The sequence below is a fragment of the Sander vitreus genome, chromosome 14 (assembly GCF_031162955.1).
Source record: "Sander vitreus isolate 19-12246 chromosome 14, sanVit1, whole genome shotgun sequence".
NCBI classification, from domain to species: domain Eukaryota; kingdom Metazoa; phylum Chordata; class Actinopteri; order Perciformes; family Percidae; genus Sander; species Sander vitreus.
Window position 1 is genome coordinate 18,475,776 of NC_135868.1, and position 25,419 is coordinate 18,501,194.

A 25,419-nucleotide genomic window follows, 5' to 3' on the forward strand; every position below is an offset into this window, starting at 1 on the left:
TTAAAACATATCTGTAGATACAAGGTTGGCGTGAAGACAATTCAACAGGCGGTATGACTGTTCCCTAACGTGAAACAGATTGGCCTCAGATTTCTGAAAGGTTATATATTGTAAAGAATATCCATATATGGTAATTTATTAGGATTTTCCTGAGGTTCAAGATTGTTTTCAGAACAAATTGATTGGAAAAAAAGTAAACTAGTTAATGATCTTAATGGGTTTAAAAAAAAAAAAAAAACATTTTCACTTGTTTTGATAAAGATTTACAGTATAAAACAAACAATATTGCCCCGTTTTACCCTTTAGCTTTGCTAGATGCATTTACCATCCAAAGTCATATGTTAAATTATACATTTACATAGCCGGTTCGTGGAAATACTAATCAAATTTAACAATACTAAATTTCAAACTTTATTTGGAGTATGATCAGGGCTTTGGCATACTGCAACACTTAAGAGAAGGACCATAAGGAGGAAGTGGGTTTGTGCCACATTCACATTTATAAAACATTAACAAATTGGCTTATGTAGACAGCAATGATGACGGTCAATGACAATGTAGATGGCCATACTTCAGACAGACAGACAGACAGACAGACAGACAGGCTGATAACAGGATCATTCAAAACAAATCAATGGATCAAGTGTGACAAAACACTACACTCGATATGTATAAATCACCACACTGATGAAAAACTAGTGTAAGAAAACAAAACTAGACATAATTAACAGACACAGTGTTTGATCTTGAAAAAGTACATTATAAAGTTTTTTTTTTTCTTTTACATATCGGAGGAGCCTTTTTAACCTCTTTATTTCTGCCCAGTTGATCCCGTGGAGGACACCGAGCCGGCAACAGAAACACTAAAGGATTAAGTTGTTTGGACATGAAAATAAAACCGCTACGCAAGTTGCTCAGGCATGGCAAGGATGTGTGACAACTGACAGGTTTCTTGGACGATGACTGCTCAAAGATCTTCTAATCCATCTCCTTTCCTTGTCTTCATATTGAAGTTTGGATGGCTGATCAGAAATCCTGGATGTCCATGAAGACAGACAAAGACAAAGACAAAGAAATCAAGGGAAACAACTATAAAATAAGACGTGTAACTACAACAATAAATTAATGCAAAAATATGGCCCGAGTACGTGACCAGATTTTTTTGTTTCGTTCTCAATGGAATTCCACATTGAATAGAAAGATCTTTCATAAAAAGTTATAAAATAAATAAGCACTTTTTCCCTTTGAGTTTTGAGTAGAAAAAAAGTTGCACAGCGTGCAGGCCCAAGAGGAGAAAAAGCAAAATAATTTTTTTTTTTTTTTTTTTTTCATTATTTATGTTATTTTGCACAAGTATCTCTGCACTCTTCTCCTCTTCTTTGGCCTTTGTGGCCACAGACATGCTGGTGGGTCAGTGTGACCCGCTCAGAGTGGTTGCTGCAGCTGGTCCTCAGTACACCCAGTTCACCGGGACCCACTGGGGTTCACTGCACAGTTTGTCCACGGCGGCCTGTAACGTCTCGAAGGCCTTGTCCAGGTTGTCGTTGTAGATGGTCAGGTCAAAGTAGTGGCTGTAAGCCCTCTGGATCCGGGCGCTCTCATCCACCGTCTTCCTCAGGTCCACATCCTGCCAACACACAGAGAACAGATGAGTTAACATACAAGCTATAGACGCGAGGTATTTTACTTTATTATTACTGCTCAAGAGGAATGGAGGAGTCAATGACCAGGTGGGCAAATAAAGGGGGATTGTTAAGTATTGGATTTGAGTTACTTTCTCGAGGCATTTTTTATCTCCAGAATGAAAAACACAACAAAAAACTACCATCCATTATTTTGTCTTAGGAGTTTAATTTTGATGCAAAAGGAACAGACATTTTGGATGTCTGGACATGATAGTGGTACAGTAACCAAGTACATTTACTCAAGTACCAGTTACTTGGTCAATTATACGCTACCGGTCAAAAGTTTGGGGTCACTTAGAAATTTCCATTCCACTCCATTCCAGACAGAATACCAGCTGAGATCAGTTGCATTGTTTTTTTAACCAGGGCAGCAGTTTTCAGATTACATTATGTTCTCCAATGTCTTCTCAGTTAGCCTTTTAAAATGATATTAGTAAACAGAATGTACCTTTGGAACATTGGATGAATGGTTGCTGATAATGGGCAATGTAGATATTGCATTAAAGATCAGACAATTCTTTCTACAACAGTTGAGAACCCTTTTGCAGTTATGTAAGCACATAATGTAATCTGAAAACTGCTGCCCTTGTTAAAAAAAACAATGCAACTGATCTCAGCTGGTATTCTGTCTATAATGGAGTGGAATGGAAATTTCTAAGTGACCCCAAACTTTTGACCGGTAGTGTATACTACTTCATACTTTGATGCCAGTATAATTAATTTGAAAATAACTGCCCTCCAGATTAACATTTTACATACAAAATATATGTTTGTGTTGATTTAACTACCTAACAATATATAGAGTGAGCCCCGTCATACTATAAAAATGGCAAGGCTAATTTTGCTTTTGCTTTTGATACTTTGTATACATTTTACTACTACTTCTGCTAGTTTTGCTTAAATAAAACTTCAAATGCAGGACTTTAACTTGTGAAGGAGTATGTCTGCTAACTTTAAAGTTCACTTAGGTCTTAGGTCTTAGTGTCTCGGTTGCCGCCACATATGGGTATGGACATGGATGTGTGAATATATAATAAAGCATTTATAGCTCTTAACTAGAGATGTTCCGATACTTATACCAGTATCGGTATCGGCTCCGATACTGCCTAAAACGCTGGTATCGGTATTGAGAAGTACTGGAGTTTATGCACCGATCCGATACCCCGTAATAAAGCCCTAAAGAAAATCTACGTTAAAGTAGTTTATTTATGTTCTTTTTCCGTTATAACTGACTGTCAAACTGGATAATAAAAGAAAGTTCTGTGACATTCATGTTTCACAAAGAGTTTAACCTGAGCCAGACCGACAACAAAGATAGAAATAATATCCCATCCATACAGGGATAGTAGTATACAGTTGTTAAATCATAATAAAATATATGACACACTGGTATCGGCTCAGTACTCAGTATCGGCCGATACGCAAGTTCAGGTATCAGAATCGGTATCGGGAAGCAAAAAATGTTATCGGGCCATCTCTACTCTTAACTTTCTTTTTTGGAATGGCTCAATGTACTGTAGGGTAATGTACTGATGATGTGCATGGGAGTTAACCTACCGTGAGTTGCTTAGTGGTGATTCCTGCGTCCACCACAGCTTTATGCATGGCCTTTAGAGTATCAAAATCTGGCGCCGCAATAAACACCACATAAGGCATGAACTCTGCTGTTTTCAGTACCTTCAGAGCCTGAGGAGAGACACAGTAGGTGACATTACAGCCATGCCCAACAAACTAAGGAGAGTGAGGAGATTTGATTTAAAAATATGTCTTAATTTCCCAATCGTCTCATGCGTATCTTTTTAAAAGCCCCTTCTTTATATTCCAAAGACCCTCAACACTGTTTTTCTTTAACCCTTTCTAAGCCTCCTCTTACCTGTGGGTTGACATCCAGGATGCAGGTGCGTCCTGTGCCCACCACCTCGTGAATGGACTCGATCTTGGTGCCGTACAGGTTGCCGTCGTACTCGCCGTGCTCCAGGAACCGGCCGGCCTTCACTTCCACCTCCATCTCTGTCCTTGTAGTGAAGTGATAGGAGTTGCCGTCCAGCTCATCATCACGGGGCCGCCGTGAAGTGTCTGAGAAAAAGCTCAGTTAAATGTTTGATCATTTGTAAAAGTTCAAGTTTTTTTTGTGTCAGACAGAATTCAGAAATACAGGCAAAAGCATGACCTACATGGTATAGTGGTGCCAAAGCGCGTGGGTTGGAGGACCATCAGCCGGTTCTTCAGGCTGCGTCGGCCCACACCCTGAGCACCAATCAGAACCAGCGTCTTTCTCTGGAATGCTGGCACCTTTGCCACTTCCTCATAAATCTGCAGCTCATGTCTGTCAAACTCTGTTTAAACACATGCATAATTATTAGCCAATGATAGATAAATATACTAAATATGTCACCAACAGCATGAAAAGTCTTCTGACCTGCATTCTTGGCTGTCAGGTACATCATCTTCTTCTTCTTTTTTCCAGCTATGGTTCCACAAAGGATCCCTACAAAACAAGACACATTTATGTGCTTGTATGTCAGTGCTATATGCTACAGCATTTGGCCAGACGGGGGCAGGCGTGGACCATTTTCTTTGTTGTAAACATTGGCTACCCAGGCCTTCAGTGGTAAAAGCAATAGAGAAGTGACAGAGGTTTGGCAGCAAACTAGCTGACAAACTTTAGACCAATCGCTCTTTTCAAAATCAGTACTGCTAAAGAGAGGAACAGGAAAATTTTGTTGTTGTTGATGTTTTAGCTCTAACTAAAGCGCATATTCACAGTGTTTATTCAAAGGTCAGGTATCAACACTATTGAGGCACACGCACACTAACATACCTGATCCATCAAAGTCTCGAGGGACAAAAGCTTTCCTCTTCTCTTCCAAGAACTGACTGGGTATCAGTCCTGTGGCCCCAGCAACCACATGGCATGCCTGGCACATATTACAGATCAGGTCACAGTTAAGTCTTGAAATCTTGTGATTTTAAATGACAGACACTCAAAAGGAAATAGATAGGAATAGGAAAGCTCACCTGCCACCAGTTGGGATCCTCTCTGTTGACAATCTGAAGAAGGTCGCCTTTCTTGAAGGCCATCCCTGCCTCTCGGCAAGGAATCAGGTTGTCATTTGCTGGGTTGTAGTCAAAGTACGGCCGCACATACACCTGTGACGAACACATGCACAGTTTTGAGTCTTAGCGGGAGTTAATTCATTTTCATTGGCTCGCTTAGAATAAAAAGGGTTGTGGACGTAGAGAGACATACAGATAAAAAGAGAAAAAAAAGACTCAAGCTCAGCATGCTGCCTCACACACTGACACAGTAACAGTGGCTCATTCACACACCCATTACGTCCGACGTCCCACACTGCACCCGACCCAGCTGTTCACGCTGCGCCAACCGTGGAGGCTTTTGCCAGGAGGGGTAAGTGCTCTGGCTGATGTATTCGATTAAACAAGCAGCCAGAGGAAGCAATAAAACAAGCCAGTAAAATATACTGTGCAGCGCGCCCCGAGCCACAGAGCAGAACGTGATTTTGCATTATGTCTCATTCAGTTTTACTGCTCTTCATTCAATTTAAGCCTTATAAGCATTTCCAAGTTTATGTCTTGTCTTGTCTTGTTTTTCACTCGAAAAATCTGTAGTGCATGCATAAGGGAAAACATTGTAAATTACTGTACTTTATTTGTGAGGGAGCATGAGATTACAGTGTGTGTGTGTGTGTGTGTGTGTGTGTGTGTGTGTGTGTGTGTGTGTGTGTGTGTGTGTGTGTGTGTTTGGAGAGACAGAAACAGCTAGTGTGACCCAGATGGCATGTGGAGTGTTATTAATAGGGCTCCCAGGGTTCACATTCCTGCGCAGGAGATTGAAGGAGTGCCGTAGGACAAATCACCAGCCCTGTACCACTGCCCAACATCTGCCACTCATTACATAAGTGTAGGTGCTTGTGTTTACATTATCATCTCATGTGAGATTTCTGCGTGTGTGTGCGTTTTTACCTGCGGAGGTGCGGGAGTGTCTCGGTAGCTCGGGAGTATTTTCAATGTGATCCCTCCGCTGCAGTCTTTGAGCATCTCCTGCAGCTCGGTAGGGTTGTTGCCTACGTCCTTCCCGTTCACTTCCTTTATAATGTCACCCACGTGGAGCAGACCCTGCCTGTCAATCATGCCGCCGTGAAGGATTCTAGCAATGACAAGGTCGTCTTTCTCCACACGAAATGTCACGCCCTGAGAGAGAGAAGATAGCAGGGTGATGTTGATCCTCTGATATCTGACTGCACACACACACACACACACGCGCACATGCACACACACACACACACAATCTTTTTCCACTCACCAGCGGCTCTCCGGCCTTCTTTCGGATGCCAATCATCCGCACAGCATCGGCCTGCATCAGAGCGCTGTTTACTGCAGCATCATTGGTCGTCTCAGTCGGGGGCGGGATTTCGTAGCACTTGGAGGCCACCATGTCATGTGCTTCCAAAAGAGACTGAAAGAAAGAGGACAAATTCAGAAAAGCAATCATGAAAAAAGAAAAAGGCACATTTTTCCTCTTACAAATGAAAAGTTAATTTGCAATAAAATGCACCCTTGTTCTATTCAACACACTCAGTGGTTTTGCTGCTACAACATTACTTGGTCTGGTATTACAAGTAGCCTATGGTGGCTAATGTTAACAAGCTTTAGAAAGATGTTGCTGTATAAGTACCAATACTGAGTGAGTTTGTTGACCTTATGACTCTATTCCATTTATGCTACTATTATGCTATGTTTTAGCATTATCCTGTAATTGTACCTGTGGCCACAGTGGATACTGTTAAGTGAAAGTTACATAAGCTCGCTGTAAACGATAACAACCAAAACTGCTACTTGATGTTAGAAAGCAAAAATGTGATGATAGCTGTATAATGTGGAATATGTGGACAGATGGTAGAATGGTATAGTAGGATAAAAGCAGTAATAGAGTCATAGAGTAATCAAGGGCAGACAGTCGAGCAGAAGCTTTTACCAACATGAGTAATTGTCTAATTTGCAATGCTGCAGCATCTGTAACAGTTTGTGACCTCCACCAAGGTTATGTTTGTATATTTGTTGGTTTGTTAGTTTGTATGTCAACAGGATTACGGAAGAACTACTGTTATGCCCGATTTTCATGAAATTTGGTGGAAGGGTATAGCATTTTTGGAGCAGATCTGAATTATGAGGCGGATGCAGAAATTATTTATTAAATTATTTATAACATTGCAAGATAGAGCATTTGTGCTGCATTCGTGTGGTGTCGGAATAATCTGAAAAATGTGTTCCAGACTGGGAAAATTCACAACACATTAATATTGTATGCCTTATTGGAGGTCTGCGCTCTCCGAGTGCCCTTCTGGTTTATCCGGTCTTCTGGGTTTGATTTTCCGAAAACATTTCAAAATTAAAGTCACCAAGCTGTTTAAAAACTAAACTAGGAAGTCCTGAATGTGCTTTAATTGTGGTAAAAAAATAATCGTCTATTGGTTTAATCCCAAATATGGATTACAACCAAAATCTAATCAATTAATTTGTGGTTTGCTGACTATCCATCCATCAACTTTCATCCAAGCCCATTTTTTTTTAGATGCTACCAGTGCTACTTTTAATATTTTTTGCAACAATTAGACAAATAGATTGGTGAAGAAAGCAAGTCTGTAAACTCACACTCAGTAGTTGATGTAATATATGTTACCCTCATTTCCTCTCTCTTTTCTTCCCAACCCGTCCCTTCCTGTCTCTCTACTCTCAGTAGGTCAACAGGGTCTAATCCTTCAGCTTACAGCACAAAGGGCTCTGATTGGTGCAGGCACTTTGCTCAGAAGTCTAACTCCTATTGGTCGAGCCTGTGTAAAGTCCCTGGTAGGTCCAAGGATAAAGGTTCATGTTTATTGATGCAGGAGGAAGGGATCCAAAACATCAGCTCTGTGCTACTGTAACTACAGTCAAAACATTACAACTCTAGGCTGAGTTTAAACCTTTGAATGGAAAAAAATATCAAGAGTAATCTCTCCTTCACACATACATACAGTGACATGTTACAGAATTCTGGCATTAATGTGGGCCTAAAAAAATCCAATTTGAAAAAGCCTTTGTGAGGTGGCTATGGGTCAAATTATTGTCAACAGTGAGCATTGAAATAAACACTTATTTACATACATCACTGGTGTTAAATGCAAAGAAGTTGAAAAACAAATAGAATAAAAAATCAGAATCAGAAACCCTTCTCCTGATTCTGACTTTTCTGATTCTGATAAAAAGTGGTTCAAAATAGTATCAATTGGCACCTATAAATTACTTCCCAAACTGAGTCAATATTCAATCCCCTAGCAGGACAAAGCAGTCCAGAAATCAAGTCTGTTTTACTTTTACTTGTGTGTGTACGAGACTGAGTATCCCCCCCCCCCATTTGTCTCACCTGGAAGTGTGGCTCCTGGAGGATCCTGGACAGTTCGGCTGCGCTGTCATCTTTCACCTTGAGATCTTTGATGTCTCCCAGAATCTCCGTCACCAGCTCCACATTGTTGTCCTGCACCGCCTCCAGCTTCACTTCCTCCAGCTGTTCAGGAGCCTGGGGGAGACAGAGAGGCTCATGGAGGGTAGGTGTGGATAGTTGGTAGATGACTCTGTGTGTTATGTTAGTATTTATTTGAATGCGTGGAAAAATGAATGAATCTGGATTTTGTAGCGTAGTAGTGATTGGTGACATTATATTGGACTCTACATACAGGTAAGAGCAGATTATTTAGCTCGATAAGCAAGATGTCTGCTTCATGTTACAGCAGGAACTACTGCTGTCCTCCAACTGAACTCACTGCTCACTGGACTTGCTACGGCAGAGAAGATGTGTGTTAGAGCAAAAGGTTTGTGTGCAGACGTTTTGCAATAGATGCACTGTCATTAAAAAAAGTGTAGTAGTGTGAAGCAGCATCACACAGTATGTATGCATTTGTGCAATTCCTCTGTGTGCAGATGCAGTGAGCACTCTGTTAGTCAAAGCCTACTGTACTTCAGCACCTCAGCCACAGCAAGCAAAGCACTGCTGGGTACAGAGTGAGGGCAAGGCGGGGGTGGGGGTGCTCGGAGGTGGCTAGCGGTTAGTCTGCTCGCTGCTGCTCACCCCGAGCTATGTTTGTGTGCTACCTTAGCCAGGGAGCGTACAGTGGGACTTTCCATGATGCCGCGCAGGAAGAGCAGGTCGATGTCTTTGGCACCCGCGGAGGTGGGCAGCTCACCCAGATTATCTAACACCTGCTGCATGGCTGGATGGACGGGTCAAGAGATAAGAAAGATACAGACAAGGACAAAGAGAGACAGAGATAAGAAGTTAGCCAGGCATGAAAGTCATACAAAGCATAAACATACACAAGAGAAGTTCAGATACTGCAGCAACTGAGAGATAGAGAAGTAAACACTGGCTTACCAAATACTTTCATGTTACTCATAATTGCAAATCTAGGCCAAAATGCCTCAAATTAAGAGACATATGTCACATAAATATTATATAATGATGATGAGACCTTCATCAGCCATGTTTAGAGCTCATTCACTCTCCTTGCCCCCGAAAATATAAAATTAAAGCTCCATCTGGAGGTACAGTATGAAAGGTCCGTTTAGAATGAGCAAGACTGCATATGTTCCGTTTGGAAAAAGTCCAGTGATAAAACTAAGTCCCCACATAGACCTATATAAAAATTTGTAAATGCTGAGGCACATAACCTCCAGGATTCAAATGTTCTCCGTTGTTTGAAAGAATTAACTCTGTTGAGTCTTGTATTCTGTGCACACAAACGGAGAAAGAGAGAGAGGTGTGGACTGTAGGTATCAGCTAGTTAACGCCCAAATGCCGGGGTCTCAAAGCCCACATAAGCCAATTTAAGACCCATTTAAGACCATAAAGCCATGGGAATGTGCGCGCGTATGTGTTAGTGTGTCTCTCTGTGTCATCATACCCTTATGTGGGTAGTAAATATGTCCATTCAGCACATGTATACAGTCACTCAATGATTATGAGCCTTATGATTATCATCTTTAACCTTGACTCATGTTCTATGTCATGAAGTCAAGTCATGCTATAATATCGCTTTTTTAGAAAAATATGACACATAATACATTGCCGCTTTGAAAAAGTACAAATTATATGTTGTGTTGTATAGTGTTTGATACGTGTACTTTTAAAATGTTAATCACCTTCCCCTTTCAAAAAAGCATATGTGATAAATTCACATATCTGCAGTTTCAGATATTTTACAAGTGAAATGTATGCATCATATGCAAAAACATACATTTCATGCATAGGCATAAATCCCAGTGGGGTCGGGGGGGTCAGGAACCTAGAAATATCATTAAAAACAATGCTGTGTATTGTATTGTAAATAACATAATGATATACACTTAAAATATCTGTGTAAGTAGTAAAACAATACAAACCCCAAAAAATGCTTTTTAAGTTTAGAAACATTTTGATTCCCCCCTCCCTTGCCTCACAGTGGTTTGGTCCACTGCCTGCTGTACTACCCATCTGCACTCGACTCACATCGGGTAGTGACAGGAGTGTAGTAAGTAGGCGGTTCAAGGCTATTTTATTCACATTTTAAACATCGGATGAAGTTTTTCTTTTCTCAAATAGAAATGATGCTGAGTAATTAATAAATTAGTCATGACAAAAAAGTTTGCTATGTTAGTGTAATATAATGTAACGTTACCTAACTTGTTTAAAGGGGAACTATGCAGTTTTATTTTAGCTTAATTTGCCTTAACTGAACAGCTTCGGAGTCATTGGAATGGTTATATGACTTTTTTTTCGAGTTGAATGGTGGTCGTCTCTCTCCCCCCTAGCGCCTGTGAGCGGAAAAACCACCCTTGCAATTTTCAGCCAGCGTCAGGAAGTATCGCGTGATATCAGGTCTCACGATGTAACGAATTGCTTCACGGCACTGCACACATACGCCCATTCAGGAACCGGCTAACAAGGATGGAGGATGGAGTTTTTCACACTATTGTCATGGCTGAGCCAGCAAAAAAGAAGCAGAAAGCTAGGAAAGCATTGTCGGAGGAACAGAGAAAGAGGAAACGGCAGACTGACCGAGTGAGGAGTCAGACACAAGTAAACATAGGAGCTGCCAAATATCTATTCTGAAGCTGTAGGGGGAGCTCTATAGAGAAACCTGCCAGCAAAAAGTGAGAAAACAGCGAAGAAATGGCCAAAACTGCATAGCGCCCCTTTAATAGCTTGTTGGATAGAAATGCACCCACTACAACTAACATTAACACGGCAATAAACCTAACGTTATGTGTGTGAACTGATATTAGGGTTAATATTGAAGATCTACAGTTGTGTTTTGCTCAATATGATGTTAAGTGGCAGATCAGTAGGTTTGCTGCAGTTAAATATATATCCTCTGTCCCAGACGAAACCTAATATTTATGTGGAGGACGCAAGATCATTTTAGACTTATAATATGACCGCGTGGTGAACCTAGGAACCTAACTCATATTTAGACATCTGACGTTAAAGATTTGTGTTGTTGCTGCCCAGAGAAAATGACAGAGAAAAGAAAAACAGACATAAGATCCTTTTTCAGTACACCAAGTAAGTACAATAAGTCCTCATATCAAGACAATTTGGTAACATCTTTATAAGAATGGGTGCTTATGGGAATACTAACGTCACTATGTCACAGGCAAAGGAGACAGAAAGAACTGAGGAAAAGGGAGACCAGGGACAGTCAGGTGTAGAGTCTCAGGTAAGTGTGTTGAGCTTAGTTCATATTTTTGGAGGTGTGTGGCTGTCAGGGTGAGCAGATGAGCTTTACCAGTGGCAAACTAATTTACATTATGATCAGCTCATTTAACAAGTGTACAAAAGCATTGTATTTCTTTTCTATGGGGACACTTTTTCAAAATAAGGAATTATGTTTTAAGGTATTTTGTGGCTTGATTTACAAGTTAACAACTTAAAAATAAATACATGGTTTTAAAGAAGAATATTTTTGGTCAATTTAGTCCGCTTTTTCATTGAATCAAGAAAAACACTGAAAAGAAGGATAATGGTACAGTCTCCATGCTACACTAATGATAGTATTAAGGCTTTCATCTGTGTACACATGTCCTCTACGAGTATAATTGTGGCTGTATTATTTGTGTCCCCTTCAAAAATTGCTCTTCAGAAATGTTGTTTGTTTATGTTTATTGTCCACCCCCACCCCCCCAACTGTAAAATCAGATTTACGCCCATGATTTCATGTGTTTTTTTGTAAGGATACGAAAAAAAAATCATATGATCATAAGAATCATATGTAATATCTCATGTGTAACAGCATTTCACGTGATACTGGTTGTATGATTAAGAAGAAGGAGAGGGAGATTGCCAAAAATATGCAACAATGACCCGAAGACCTTACTGTGGCTTGACAACCACAGAGCACAGAAGGCTCCATACAAAAATAAACCTTAAATATTTATGATCCTCTTAAATAAGGACAAATAAGGGAGGGAGGTTAAACATACATACATCCATTAATCAATAAATGTACTGCACGCTCATTGCAGGCATATAGTATGTATGAGCAGAATATTCAGTTCCTGTGGGGACCCCACACCATGTTTCACAGGCTAGAATAAACTCAAAGTCTCAGAGCAGAGCTGTAATTGTAGTAAACCTATCCACACACACTAACATGTGCAAACACATAAACAAGCACTAAACCACCACCTTGATTGCACTACACTCGCCCACTTAAGCTAACAATAAATAATGGTACAACCTCCTGAAATTTGGAGAATAATGTATTTTCCAATTTTCCAAAGACATATCCTACGGAAGACACTTACATACTTGGACACATCTGAATACAAAACCTTAAAATACACTAACATAAACACACACAGCTGGATCCAGAGTTGTTGTGCTCTCTGTGTTGACCTTTATCCACTTGGTCAGAATTGCACCCTCGACCACAGGAATGTTTGCTCATCCCAGTCCGTCCATAGCCCCCCTACCACGTGTACTTGTTGTGTGTACATTCGTCATCCTAACAAGCAACCCTCAGATGCTTTTCTGTCCTGTGAGAGATTGGAGATGAAATAAAGCATCCTACGTAAAGTCTCTATAATCCTATAAAATATGGCATGGAGATACAATCCCCTATGAGCCTCTTGCTAAGCATGGCCTGAAGAAGTTGTAAAAGCTAAAAGATGACAACACTGGACAGTTAGAGTGGAGTGTTTTCCCCCCAGCTGTTTCATTCACCAAGATACATAATGAATCATCCTGCTTACCTGCTCTCAATTCCTCCCTCTGTGGCACTGTGATCCATCCGCAATCTCTCTCATTATTTAACTACCGCCGATACCGAGTACTGAGCCGATACCAGTGTGTCATATATTTTATCATGATTTAACAACTGTATACTACTATCCCTGTATGGATGTGGTATTATTTCTATCTTTGTTGTCGGTCTGGTTCAGGTTAAATTCTTTGTGAAACATGAATGCCACAGAACTTTCTTTTATTATCCAGTTTGACAGTCAGTTATAACGGAAAAAGAACATAAATAAACTACTTTGACGTAGATTTTCTTTAGGGCTTTATTACGTGGTATCGGATCGGTGCATAAACTCCAGTACTTCCCGATACCGATACCAGCGTTTTAGGCAGTATCAGAGCCGATACCGATACTGGTATCAGTATCGGAACATCTCTAATATATATTCAGTCTGCTGTAACATCTAAAAACTACCTGTTGCAATTAAGAGTGCATGAAAACTAGCTAAGGAGGGAGCTGAGGTCTAGAGGTTAGCTAAAAGTAATGGATAAACTGTTGAAATGTAAGTTTAAACTTTAAGATAATGGATAACGCTTGAAATAGTTAACGTTAGCTAAAAGTAATATATAAATGGTTGAAATAGACAGCTAAATTAACGATAAACAGGTAAAACAGCTAAAGGCAATATATAGATACATAGTGGAATGGTTGAAATAGCTAAAAGTCATGGATAAATAGTGGAAATGTCCAGCTCTTGCCACTATCAAGTGGTAGTGCAAATGCAAACATGACCAAACCAACCAGAAAATTCAGTTAAATTATATGACAATATTATTGTTTTATATAATTGGAACCCGGTTAGAAATGTTAGACATTGCTATAAATATGGTTAAAAATGTATTTCATGAAAGGGTAAAAAAGTACAGTGTAATAAATATGTTTAAAAGACAAATATATTTATAATAAATAATATAATATAATATATAATAAATATAAATATATATATTTGTCTTTTAAACGTGCGTTAAGCTTGACTGACAAACTCGGAACATGGGGAATGTAATAGTTGGCACAAAAAAGTAGTAGTTGTCTTAGACTATCTATTCGACAGTCTTCACCCAGATATTCAGTACACTACATATCTTCTGCGAGCAGCTAGATATATATTTCTACTTTTAAGTTTATTTACAGTTACAGTTGTTCAGGTGTGTTGCTAGCTCATAGCCACTGAGTATATGTTGTTAGCATTCATTTGCAAAGTAAATGGACTTTTAGCCACCGTAGCTAACCCAGCTAACGTTATCAGGCCTACAACGGGGTTTGTTATTTTAATATATGCCAGCATGTGTATGTCTGTGTGTGTGTGCTTGAAGTGTGGGCCCACTAAGTTTAGTGTGAACTTGAACTTAAGGTAACTTGATTTAAGGTGCGTGTGTTAAGCCCCTGACACACCAACCCAACGGCTGACCGTCGGCAGAAAAGGCAGTCGGACTGATAAGTCTGCTCCCCGAGGTCCAAAAAGTGCCTTGCAACAAACCAAAGCGACGCCGTCTTGTTCGTACATTCTGTGCATGCGCGAGCTTAATACAAAAAATGAAAACCGGAAATGACAACGCGTCACGTGGGTCTGGCTTCTCCAGCCGATAGTAATGGTGACCTTTTCGAAACACAATCTCATATTTTACGAAATTAATTCACTGAAACGTGTTTCTGAAAACATTTTAAGTGAGAAATAGGCCATGCAGTTGCTGAATCTGTCTTCATTTCAGATCAACAAAGGTCAGTTTAAAAGATTTTCGTCAGATTTTGAGAGGCGTTCGTCACTCATCCCGCTCGTTATTTCTGGGTTAGCACTCCACTCCAATCAGATTGGTGGAGTGAGTCCGACTGACCGCCCTCCAACCCAGCAAGTCAGGTTGGCCAAAATGAAGGCCGACGTTCCCTCCAACGGACGACGGCACGGAACACACCGAACAGACTCAAGTCACTGTCCTCGCCAGACTGTCCGACGGCCGATTATCGGGTTGGTGTGTCAGGCCCATTACAGTTAAAGGGAATAATTATTATGGTTATACAGTAATTGTGTCTACAATTGAAGGGAATTATTATTGTTTTGCTCTAACTCAATTTATTGAAGGGAAAGAGAAAAAAACTAAGTTTTGAAGGAGACTCATTTGATTTCATTTTGCCATTTTCCACTGTCTCTAAAACTGATAACAGTGTGATGTTTGGTTATTTCCTTTACTATAGGTTTTTAAGCTAAGGTGCTAAAGCTCAGTAGCCTATGTGTTAAATAAGTGATACATTCATCTCATTGCCATATGCTAATTCCTTAAAAGCAATTACAGTGCATTTATTTAAGTGGGTTAAGTAAACTGAGCATAATAATAGTTCCTGTTAATTTAAGGTGGTTAAAGGAACTCAAGACATTTAAAAGTGTAACTAGGTAAAAGAGAAATAGTACAACATTACTTTATTAATTGTAAATTACGTTAACTGATTTAACAAACTCAGGGCCTTCCCCTGACTAAACTGGGAATAGGTGGGCTGCATAATTAACAGTGTTAAATAACAGGTAGTTTAAAATCATTTTTGTTTTAAACTAATGTAATATAATGTACAAAATCAAAAGCTTTGGAACATGATGAAGGGGTCCTGAAGTTAATCTGACAGGGCTGTGGGGATACATCAGATAATAATGGTTGGGAACCAGAACATTTAAAGACAAGTGAAACATTTAACAACCACTTGTTGGGAGTTACCTGACAAACTATACTGCCTTCTGATTATTCATTTTTCATCAAACCCTTCTATCAATCCCTCTATCTCAAGTCTTAAAACAAAGTCAAAGACTACAGTATCTCTCTCCTCCCAGGTGACACCCCACCTCTTCCATCTCCTTTTCTCACCTCCAGGCGTATCTGCTTCCTGGGTGGACTGCACTGCCGGGGGGCCCTCCACGCCAGGCTGCCCCGGGGGCATCACCTCCTCCTCCTCCCGTACCCCATTGGGACAGGCATCCTCCATAGCTGTGACCATCGCCAAGCCCTCCTTCTTCCTGTCTGCTGCCACAAGTATGCTAAGGCTAACCACTAGTAAACCACCAGTAGTTCTGCAACTATGTCTTCTGTCCTCCAATCGTCTTGTCTGGTAACTGCTGACCCGCTAAACTCCCAAAAACACAGAGAGTACAAAGAGAGAGAGGGGATTGAGGACAAAGAATGAGAGAAGCAAAGAGACACAAAGATAGTGACAATAGAGTGGGATTAAGATTAGGGGATATTAAGAGACGAGGAGGGAAAGAGGAGTGGAAAAGAAGAGGAAGGATGAGGGGGAAGAGAAGAATTTAAGAAGGGAAGAGGCTAATGTGAAGATACGTTCAGAAAGACAGGCATGAAAATAGACAGAGAGAGGTAGAAAGCTGGATCGCACACACAGATGTGGACAAGCGTTCAATGCTTGTCAGTCCCCTCCCTCCACTTTGGCTTTAATACCTTCGCTTCATACCCATCAAACCCCCCTCAGTTGATGACACACACACACACACACAGAGACATAATCCCACAATCCCCTCCTGCTGTTGAGGGCTTGCTTAAGTACCCCTCCTCGTTTCCCCGACCCCACCCAAAGTTGAGTTGCCCTACTTGTCGTGACAGAGGCACGTGCACACACACACACACACACACACACACACACACACACACACACAAACACGCACACACCAGTTGAATGTGTCATTATGTAAGTCATCTTACATAAGTGTTACTGAAGGGGGCCTAACACTACATTCCAATTATTTTCCTTCTTCTTTCTCTCATTCACATTGTTCAGGGTTTGTACAGCCCGCTGCAGCAAACTCTCAGCATGTGCAGATTGTGCTTGTACGTATTCCCTCAGCGGTCGTCCACCTCCTTAAAGCAGCATGTGTCTGCCTAATGGGAGCTTTTTTTTCCTCAAATTTTTTTCTTCCTCCTTAAATGAATGTGCCCTTACCACCTTACTTCTCGCTAAATCAGTAGACTGGCGGTGCTGACTGGATTATGCACATTTTGGAGCTGCAATTAAAGCTCCTTCATGTGTGAGCCTAAATACTTTTGGGGAAGCTACTTTCTAAGTAGGAACCTTGTTTAAAAAAACATAAAAAAAACTTTACCTTAGGGTAGTCTTGGAAATAAATGGCAACGGCAGTCTACAATCCTGCTAGCAGCTCTGTGAGGCGGTAGTTAGGCATCTTAGTTTAGCATGTTAGCATGCTAACATTTACTTTACTTACTTTAGAGCTAAAGCTGATGGGAGTGTCACTAGTTTTGCAGGTATTTAATCATAAACCAAAATATTTTAAAAAGTTTTTCAATTTTGACCTGATATGTTATGTATTACAGTTAATTTGGATCAGATTTGGGGCAAATTCTTTAGGATTCCTCCTCTTGGGAATTTCAAGGCAATCCATTCCATTCTTGTTGAGATATTTTGGTCTTGACCAAAGTGATGGGCCGACTGATTGAAGGGCCGACATTGCCATCCTTAGAGGCACTGCAAACATGAATGTTCATGAATGATATAACGTAACACATCCCAACTGCCAAAGCTCAGCACAAATGTTTTTGTTTTGTCCTTTGTTGGAAATATTAAGGCTGTCAAGATACAAAGGAAAAGCAAAACAGGCAGCTAATACACCCTGTGTTTAGAGTCATCCAAAACAGGCTCCTCCCACAGCCACACAGCTGTGCAAAGAGCAGATCTGTAGGCTTTAATCTGCCCCGCCTCTCCCTCCACCCCATCCTCAACATGACCAGTCAGCCCCTCCCCCAACCAGGGACATGAGATTTTAATCTGGCCACGAACGCACGGGATTACAGAATCTCTCTCTCCTTCTCTCACCATATCCAGTGTTCAAACAACTCTACACGGCTAACATTATGATACACTGCCTGCTTTCTGATATAAGGTGGCTTGCTGAAATGGCCTTTAGTAACCACAGCCTCCCGCAAGTGTAAAAGAAGATTTTCCCTTTGGACCCACAAAATTTGGTGCCGTTCACAGTTTGTTTATCACACATATAACTTTCCTTTTAAAATGTCAACCTAACTATTCCTCTTTAGAAAATAAGAAGATGAGAGCCAAGTCCAAATAGAGTTCGGCTGAGGTAGAACAGCTCTGCATTTAGCTTTGTTTTCTCCAAAAAAAAAGTATCATCGAACAAATACTTAAAAAAAAATTTAAAAAAACTGATCACCAAACTCCAAGTCTATAATAAGCAAAATAAGATTGTGCTGTTTCTTATAAATAATTGGTGTATTACTTAGCAATAAGACAATTAGTAGTCGATTATAGTATGTAACTAAGTAAGTACATAACTTAAATTTGTTCTTTACTGAAGAAGAAAAGGGTAAAAGAACAAAAGACAAGTACAACACAAACATTACAACAGCACCAACATTAAAACAGAACAATTAGAGGCATCACTACTCAAAATAGAGCACATGGCTCAAGCACAAAAAGGCCAATAATGTAACAATTGTGCTTTCTGCCAGCCATACATGTGTAAGATTCATAGGCAGTAAATGCATTTATACAGATCTTTGTTCTATAAAACTGGAACTTTAATTTCACAGTTAAACATTAGTACGGCCCTTCAAGTACAGAGAAAGTATTATCAACCGTGTAATCCACATGGACATTTAAACACACGGAAAAACCAGCTGCTTCCTTGTTTCAGTGCAGTGATCAGCACATCTTTGCTTCAAGGACTGGCAGTCCTCCCACTGAACTGACAAAATCATGTCAGCCCGCAGAAAGCACGTGCCTTAACGTCTCCAGTGTGTTGGTACTGAGGAAGAGGCAGGGAGGAAGTTGTGTTTACCTGTGCCAGTCGGTGTAGCACAACCTCGGTCCTACTGGCTGCTCATCAGTCAACAGTGAAGACCTAAATAGAGAGACAGAGAGATGTGTGAAAGTTAGTCAGACTCATCTTTAAGGGACACAAATATTCAGTCCTACTTGCATTCCTGCACACCATTTTTCATCATTTCTCACACACACACACACACACACACACACACACACACTTGCTTGAGCATTCAGATTCGTACTCGTGCTTATCCCTCACACACTCAATGACTCCGTCTTTTTCCCAGTGGATTATCTGTTTCATCTATCTATGTCATCCCTGTCTCCTGCAAAATAGGAGTCTCATCTGCAGACTGAGGCCGTTGTTCGTTTAGAGCGATGCACAGAGTCACCCACGATTCATTGTCTTCAGCTAACCAAAGATGCCTGCATCATCAGCTGGCACGGTGCCGTCAGCGTAGTAAATGGGAAGTAATGACAAAGCAGTATGCATTCATTCCCAGAGAGACTCTTGCAAGACACTTGCAAACACATGCATACACACCTTGTATAGGTGTATAATGTAGAACTAAGCCTGTATATTGGAGGGTTCATATTATTAGCTGATACTTGCTAATCAAAGATATATCTATATCATTGTAGGTGGTTGTGTAATATTAGTATACCTTCTCAGACAAACTCAGGAGGACATCTCACCGTCCACTTAACCTTTGACATTCCTCTTTGGTCTCGGTCATACCAACCCAGTCTCTACTGGAAATGATCACAGTTTCCATGGGCCAAAAGATTTACAAGGTGATTACAACACACAGGGGATGTCTCCCCAACACTGCTTTGCTATTATTCCTTGTTGCTGTTCTGGGGTCTTTTCACCCATCGTGCTGGGGCTAATTGGTCCTTTGTTGTATGAGAGGAAGAGAGAGGAAGAGAGCGAGAGTGAGAGGTTGATTCATTACGCAACACAGATTACAATCAGGCTCGGAACGCTCATTGGAAGTGAAAGATATCCCTTGGAAGAATGTTAATGGAGGCAAAGCCACCAGGTGCAATTTCTCGCCAAATCATCCGCACCACAGGGCAGGAGCCAGGCCAGGTCCGAAAAAGAGGGAGGAGCGAAAAAGATAAGGTGAATAAATGCAAGTAGGAAAAGATGGGGAGGGTCCACAACTTGATTTTAGAGGAATGTATAAAAAAGGGCAGAGGAAGTTGGGAGAATTTCAGAGGAGTCAGAGAAGAGAATAAATAAGGAAGAGACAAATGGAACATTGGGATTCATGACAGACAGGAGAATCCCTAAAGATTAGATAGAAAAAAATCTCAAGTCTTGGGAGGATGAGAGGGAACAGATGAGGAAAAGAAAAGGGTGAGAGTGGTCGTCAAATACAAACACCTCTGTAATCTGTTTCGTTGTATCCAGAAACTGCCAGGTAACTGTAGTTCCTCTTGTGATAGTTGAAAATCGTTTTGTATCTGAATGCCAATGAATGCTTTCTGAGAATTTGCTGTTCATAGAATAGACGTGGAGCGTTTGTGTTTGCACTTGTTTGCAAGGTAAAGTGGGTTACAACACACAATTGAATTTTTCCCCAGCCAGGTTGACCTTTATATTGATTTAAACTCTGCACATGCACTGGACTCAGGACTCCCCTGATATCCTTTAATCACCACGACTGTGCGCTTCCCTTTACTCCTTTTGGGACAGAGGGAAAATCACAGGAAATGGTCATTTGCAATCCCAGCTGCCATTGGCTGATGCATAGGAATGGACGAGCCAACAAAAGCCCTCTGAATGCCCTCCTGGTTTCCAGGCATTCAGATGATGGACAGCTCATGGAAGCGGGATTATGGGAGGATCAGAGGGTTTGTTTATCTACAAAACATCCTTGCTGTCGCACACATGTAAATCTGTTTGTGTGCATACTGTATGCATGCTATTAAAAGCACAGACAAACATCAGCGGGCTGTGTGGTTTTAATTCATTCAGTTCTAGTCACGCTAGCGGGAAATCACGCTTTACCTCCGACTCTGAGTCTCAGTGGGCACATTTTGTGGATTTATAGTCTTGAATGGAGTACGAAACAACACTACATCGCTAACATGAAATACACTTACACACACAGTCAAGCCAATATGGCATCCATCCTGGAGAATTCCTTCAATCTGTGTCTATATATTCTCTCCACCTCTATTCTCTGCCTGACAAAAAACTTTCCCTTCTATGCACCACAGAGCCCGGGGCACAAGGCTCACAGAGCAGCCGTCCCTCTCAGTTCCTCTTAGTGACTTGAGAATCACAAAAGAGGCCAGTGAGCTCTGTCCAGGCTGACTCCAGGGTAAACTTCCCTGAGCGCTGAGCTGCAGCGTGCCTTCCACTGGATGACACCAGTACGGTAGTGAGTGCTAGATTGCCCGTGTGTATTTGTGGAGCTATATGTGTGTAATGACTGGCTATTCGTATAACTCCCCCCACCCCATAACCAACCCTATCCTGTCTTGCCTCACACCCATCACCCTCTGCCTCCAGACAAACCCTATGTAGGTCACTCCATGTGTTAACACAGCCGCCCAATACGAGGATTACACCACTAACCCTAAATGGGCATTTTAGCAGATTAATATCTGCAGAATATTTATCATAACCCTGTTTTCTAACCGGTTATTATCACCTTATTATTGCAGGTGTTGATGGTGCCGTTTACAGAAAGTTCTTTAAATCCGCTCAGTTTCTCCACATCTACCACAAATGATGAGAATGCAGCTTAATACACCTTTCCGCTGATTCACGCTTGCCTCTACTCTTCATCTGATTTAAATTACCACATCTTAACACAAAGACATCAATTGTTACATCATTGCACTTTCCCCGCATCACCAAAAATGACCTCATTCTCCTTCTCTGTGATGTTCCAGCTGGTGGGGGTTCTGTGTTTTGCCACGCAGCTTTGGATGATATAATTACACGGCCGTCCGCGGCTCGTCAAAACCCTTCGGCACCGACCGTGCAGTGATCTGAGCACCTCCTGACATAATCTAACCGCCACATGGCCGTGCCTGCTTCGTCTCAGTCTCTCTCCCTTCCCAGCCTCCTGTTACTGATTATTAGTATTAAGGAAAAGATAGGAAGGCGATGAAGGAGGGGGAGTGATGCAACAGCACTTAACATGACTGCAAAGTTTAAAAATGAGAAAATTGATTTTGTGTGATGTTGGATATTGAAAATCTGAGAAGAGGGAGGAAGGGATAAGGAAAATAAATTAGTCTCAATTGAGTTTACCCAGCGTGTTTGCCTTTTTCTCAGCCCATCTTGTTATATTTTTTTATATTGGCAAGAATTGCAAACACAGGCATCTCATTCATGGAGCAATACTGTGATATTATACTAGCTGGTGCTGCTCCAGTTCAAATGAATGTGACTTTGAGCTGGTATGCTTACATAATGACCTTAAATAATCTCATCAGATGATGATTTTTTAGCAGAAAATATGCTGTATATCTCACATACATAATTATTTTTATTATATTTATTATTAATTATTATTATTATATTGTCTGTGGAGTTGTATCAGTATTGCATCATAGATTCCACATTTCTGTCTTCATTGAAGTGGTGAAAGACAAAAGGATGTGTTTCTGTACAAAACCAAACTATCTTATGCTACATTGATAATGCTATTGTTTATCTGCAGTGGTTTGCCCCTTTAAGGCCTTAGTGATGGACAAAATCTGGCGAATCAGCATTATAGGCTGCAGCAAAAACTGCCAAAAAACATTTGCCTGACAGCAAATCTTACAAAGTTCCCTCCAAGATAACGTTCCTCTCTGTACAGGTTATTAATTTAGTTGTGTACTTTTCTGACAGAGATGCAACAAGCTCATGATAACTGTGATAGGGTCAGTCATAACTGTAGGGAGGTGCAGCCTGCTGCAGGGCAGGAAGGGTTGATTGTAGGTGTGTGGATAACAAACCTCTGATACATGTGTTGTTCATAGCTGGGAAGTGTGATTCACTAAGTGTGTGTGTGTGTGTGTGTGTGTGTGTGTGTGTGTGTGTGTGTGTGTGTGTGTGTGTGTGTGTGTGTGCATGCATGTCCCTTTCTCTCTCTCAAACTCTACCCCTCCCTCCTTTGTATGTACCATCTCTCCCATAGCTGTGTATTAATAATGTAAAAAGTAGACGCTTCTGAGCTTTGGATTTGGTCTCTGAATGACTCACTGACAAGAAAACTCACATACAGTAGGTTATGTTCCTGGGAGCATATGTTTGACTTGAAATTCATGTTTTCCTCCGCCCTGCTGACAGGAAGGAATATACATGGGCTGAGAAAACTTTGTGCCTTAGTCCATCTACTTCAGCAGCACAATAAAGTAATCCTGGATCCTGACTTAGAAGTCTTGATGGATATCCCTGCCCAGGGACCGCAGATTTACTAATGCACTAAACTGTCTCGGTCTCCTCCTCTTCCTCCTTTTGTTCCTCCTATTACATTCAACAGATCTGATTTGGACTTCTTACAAGATTGAGAGCAAGAGAGAAAGATTCATAAACTCTAATTTACATGCAACAAGATCCATGCTGCCCCCTCACTTAGTGGTCTGGTGGCCTATATAGCACCTCCCAGGAAAGATCTCCAATGATGTTGCTTATGTGCATGGGCTTCCCCCATCACGTGCGTGAGGCTAAACAGCTTATAAACCTTGCCAAATGACCCTGTGCTCTTCTGCGCAAGGAAGTCCCAAGATTCATTGTAGTCTGTTGTGAGATATAAGTGGTTTCATATTTTAAGTGCTCTCACAAAATGTTGACATTAGTTTATTACTATTAAGTGGTGCACTCATACATCTCAGTGGAGGACAAACAGATAAAAATCAATCGGATCGTCTGGCTTCGTCTCCAGTCGACCAGTCTGTGCCAAACCACTGGTCCCCCTCTCCGTTTTCAGCTCAAAACCAACAAAGCTTGGTTATTTGTCGTGTAAGTTTTTCTTGAAAACAAAATAAGAGAAAATGTTCTACCTAGTGAACATATTACTGTGTCTTGCTCTTATAGTGAACTCGCACTCCCTGTGTCTTTCCTCATATCCACCACCCTCTACTGTGTTGCAGTCTATCATTTCGGGACGGTGGCGCGTTCCAACCTCCTGTCAGCACTATAACCTGCAGCTCTTACCTCATATCTTCCAAGTCATGGATCGACGCCACGATTGTGACGCATGGCCACATCAGTGCGCCAGATTCCGTGCGCTTGAACCGTGTGCCAGATCCGTGCCAAACCCCTGCGCCGTTTTGGCTGACCAGACAACATGTAGCCTACATTCACACCGATCTCGCCACACGTGCGGCCATTTTTTGTTACCCCTCCGAGCCATTGTGGCGTGCGCACACTTACAACTACAACCCATCCGCTATATTCTTCCTCATGATATGCAGAAAAAGCGAAAGGACTCGTCCCACTTCACAATAGACGCAAACTAGTAGGTGTCCGTTTAAAAGCCTGTTCTCACAGCAGAGCGGACTCTATTGGGGGCAAACATCCCCTCCTGTCACACTCTACTGCACCTCAAATACGGCAAAGTGTCTTTGTCTCCCGTTTGAAAGTCAAAGGGTAAATTAATTAAAAATCTTCACATCACATATGATCACGAGCCGTGACTTACCTGTGAATCGTTTGTGTGAGTAGTCCACCGACCGTCCCGGTTGGACATTCAGGTCCCCCTCAGCTGTCTGTCCCGGTCCCGCAGCAGACTATCAGAGAACAAGACGCCAATCAAACAGACACGCCCCGCCTCCTCTGCCTGCGTCATACAACATCGACCAATGGCAGCTGAGGTACAACCCTCGCTGAGTGAATACATTGTTGCATGTAGTATTTTCTTTCGATCACCATGTCATACACTCGCCCATTCACATAAATACATGTGCACATCATTTCACATGCACCATGTAGGCTATGCATATTAAAAAGCACAGAAAAACACACGCCTAATGGGGCGCTGTACTTTCAAAGTCTATGAAGCTATTTTAAAAAGTGTAAGACGTAGGCTACTTGTAATGACAACAAATATAGCTACACTTCGTAGAATTATTTCAAAATGTTACCAGACTCCATGTAGAGTCCGCATTCATTTTTCATCTTCTTTTATCACCAGAGAATCCAAGCCTTTAGTTGGGAGAGGCCACGAAGCGGTGAATATGTTAAGTCCTCAATTCATGGTTGGTTTTGGAGTGTCGTCAATGTTACTCTTTTATTAATGATTGGATACTCCATTGAAAATGTTGAACCACCACATTAAGCCAGGAGTTCACCTGACCGGGCTCCACTGTGAATGTTTTTTCGTCGTTTGGGTTGTAGGCCTATCTCATTTCCAATGCAGACTGTGTGTCTGCAGTGCCTCTTAACCGCTTGATTTGTGCTCTATGGGCTGACTTGATGTCAGGTTGCGGTAGGCTAACCACTGGTGTAATTGCAATAATGCTCCTGGAAATGCCATTTCTCCCTTCATTTAGTTTCAGAGTAGGTACTTATTCCTTATGGCCACAAGAGAGCGCCATTAGCCACCCAATTGACAGCTTCAAATTGACTGATGTTTACTGACCATATAAGCCCTTACTGG

The 25,419-nt window shown here is 41.3% G+C and overlaps 1 protein-coding gene across 2 annotated transcripts; it reads right to left on the bottom strand.

Moving 5' to 3' along the window:
• Nucleotides 1-224: 224 nt before the first annotated feature.
• On the bottom strand, nucleotides 225-24,570 carry pals2b (protein associated with LIN7 2, MAGUK p55 family member b). 2 transcript variants are annotated; one of them, XM_078267482.1, is made up of 13 exons: nucleotides 24,463-24,570; nucleotides 18,822-18,884; nucleotides 8,853-8,953; nucleotides 8,110-8,262; nucleotides 6,010-6,162; nucleotides 5,670-5,897; nucleotides 4,704-4,835; nucleotides 4,507-4,603; nucleotides 4,105-4,173; nucleotides 3,860-4,021; nucleotides 3,559-3,761; nucleotides 3,243-3,371; nucleotides 225-1,627 (listed from the first exon to the last, which is right to left on the bottom strand). In XM_078267482.1, the coding sequence occupies exons 3-13, from the start codon at nucleotides 8,949-8,951 to the stop codon at nucleotides 1,451-1,453; spliced, it is 1,602 nt and encodes a 533-aa protein (XP_078123608.1). In that variant the 5' UTR covers nucleotides 8,952-8,953; nucleotides 18,822-18,884; nucleotides 24,463-24,570; the 3' UTR covers nucleotides 225-1,450. The 2 variants fall into 2 exon arrangements, with proteins under 2 accessions (XP_078123608.1, XP_078123607.1); XM_078267481.1 differs by having other exon boundaries at nucleotides 8,835-8,953.
• Between the last annotated feature and the right edge of the window lie 849 nt (nucleotides 24,571-25,419).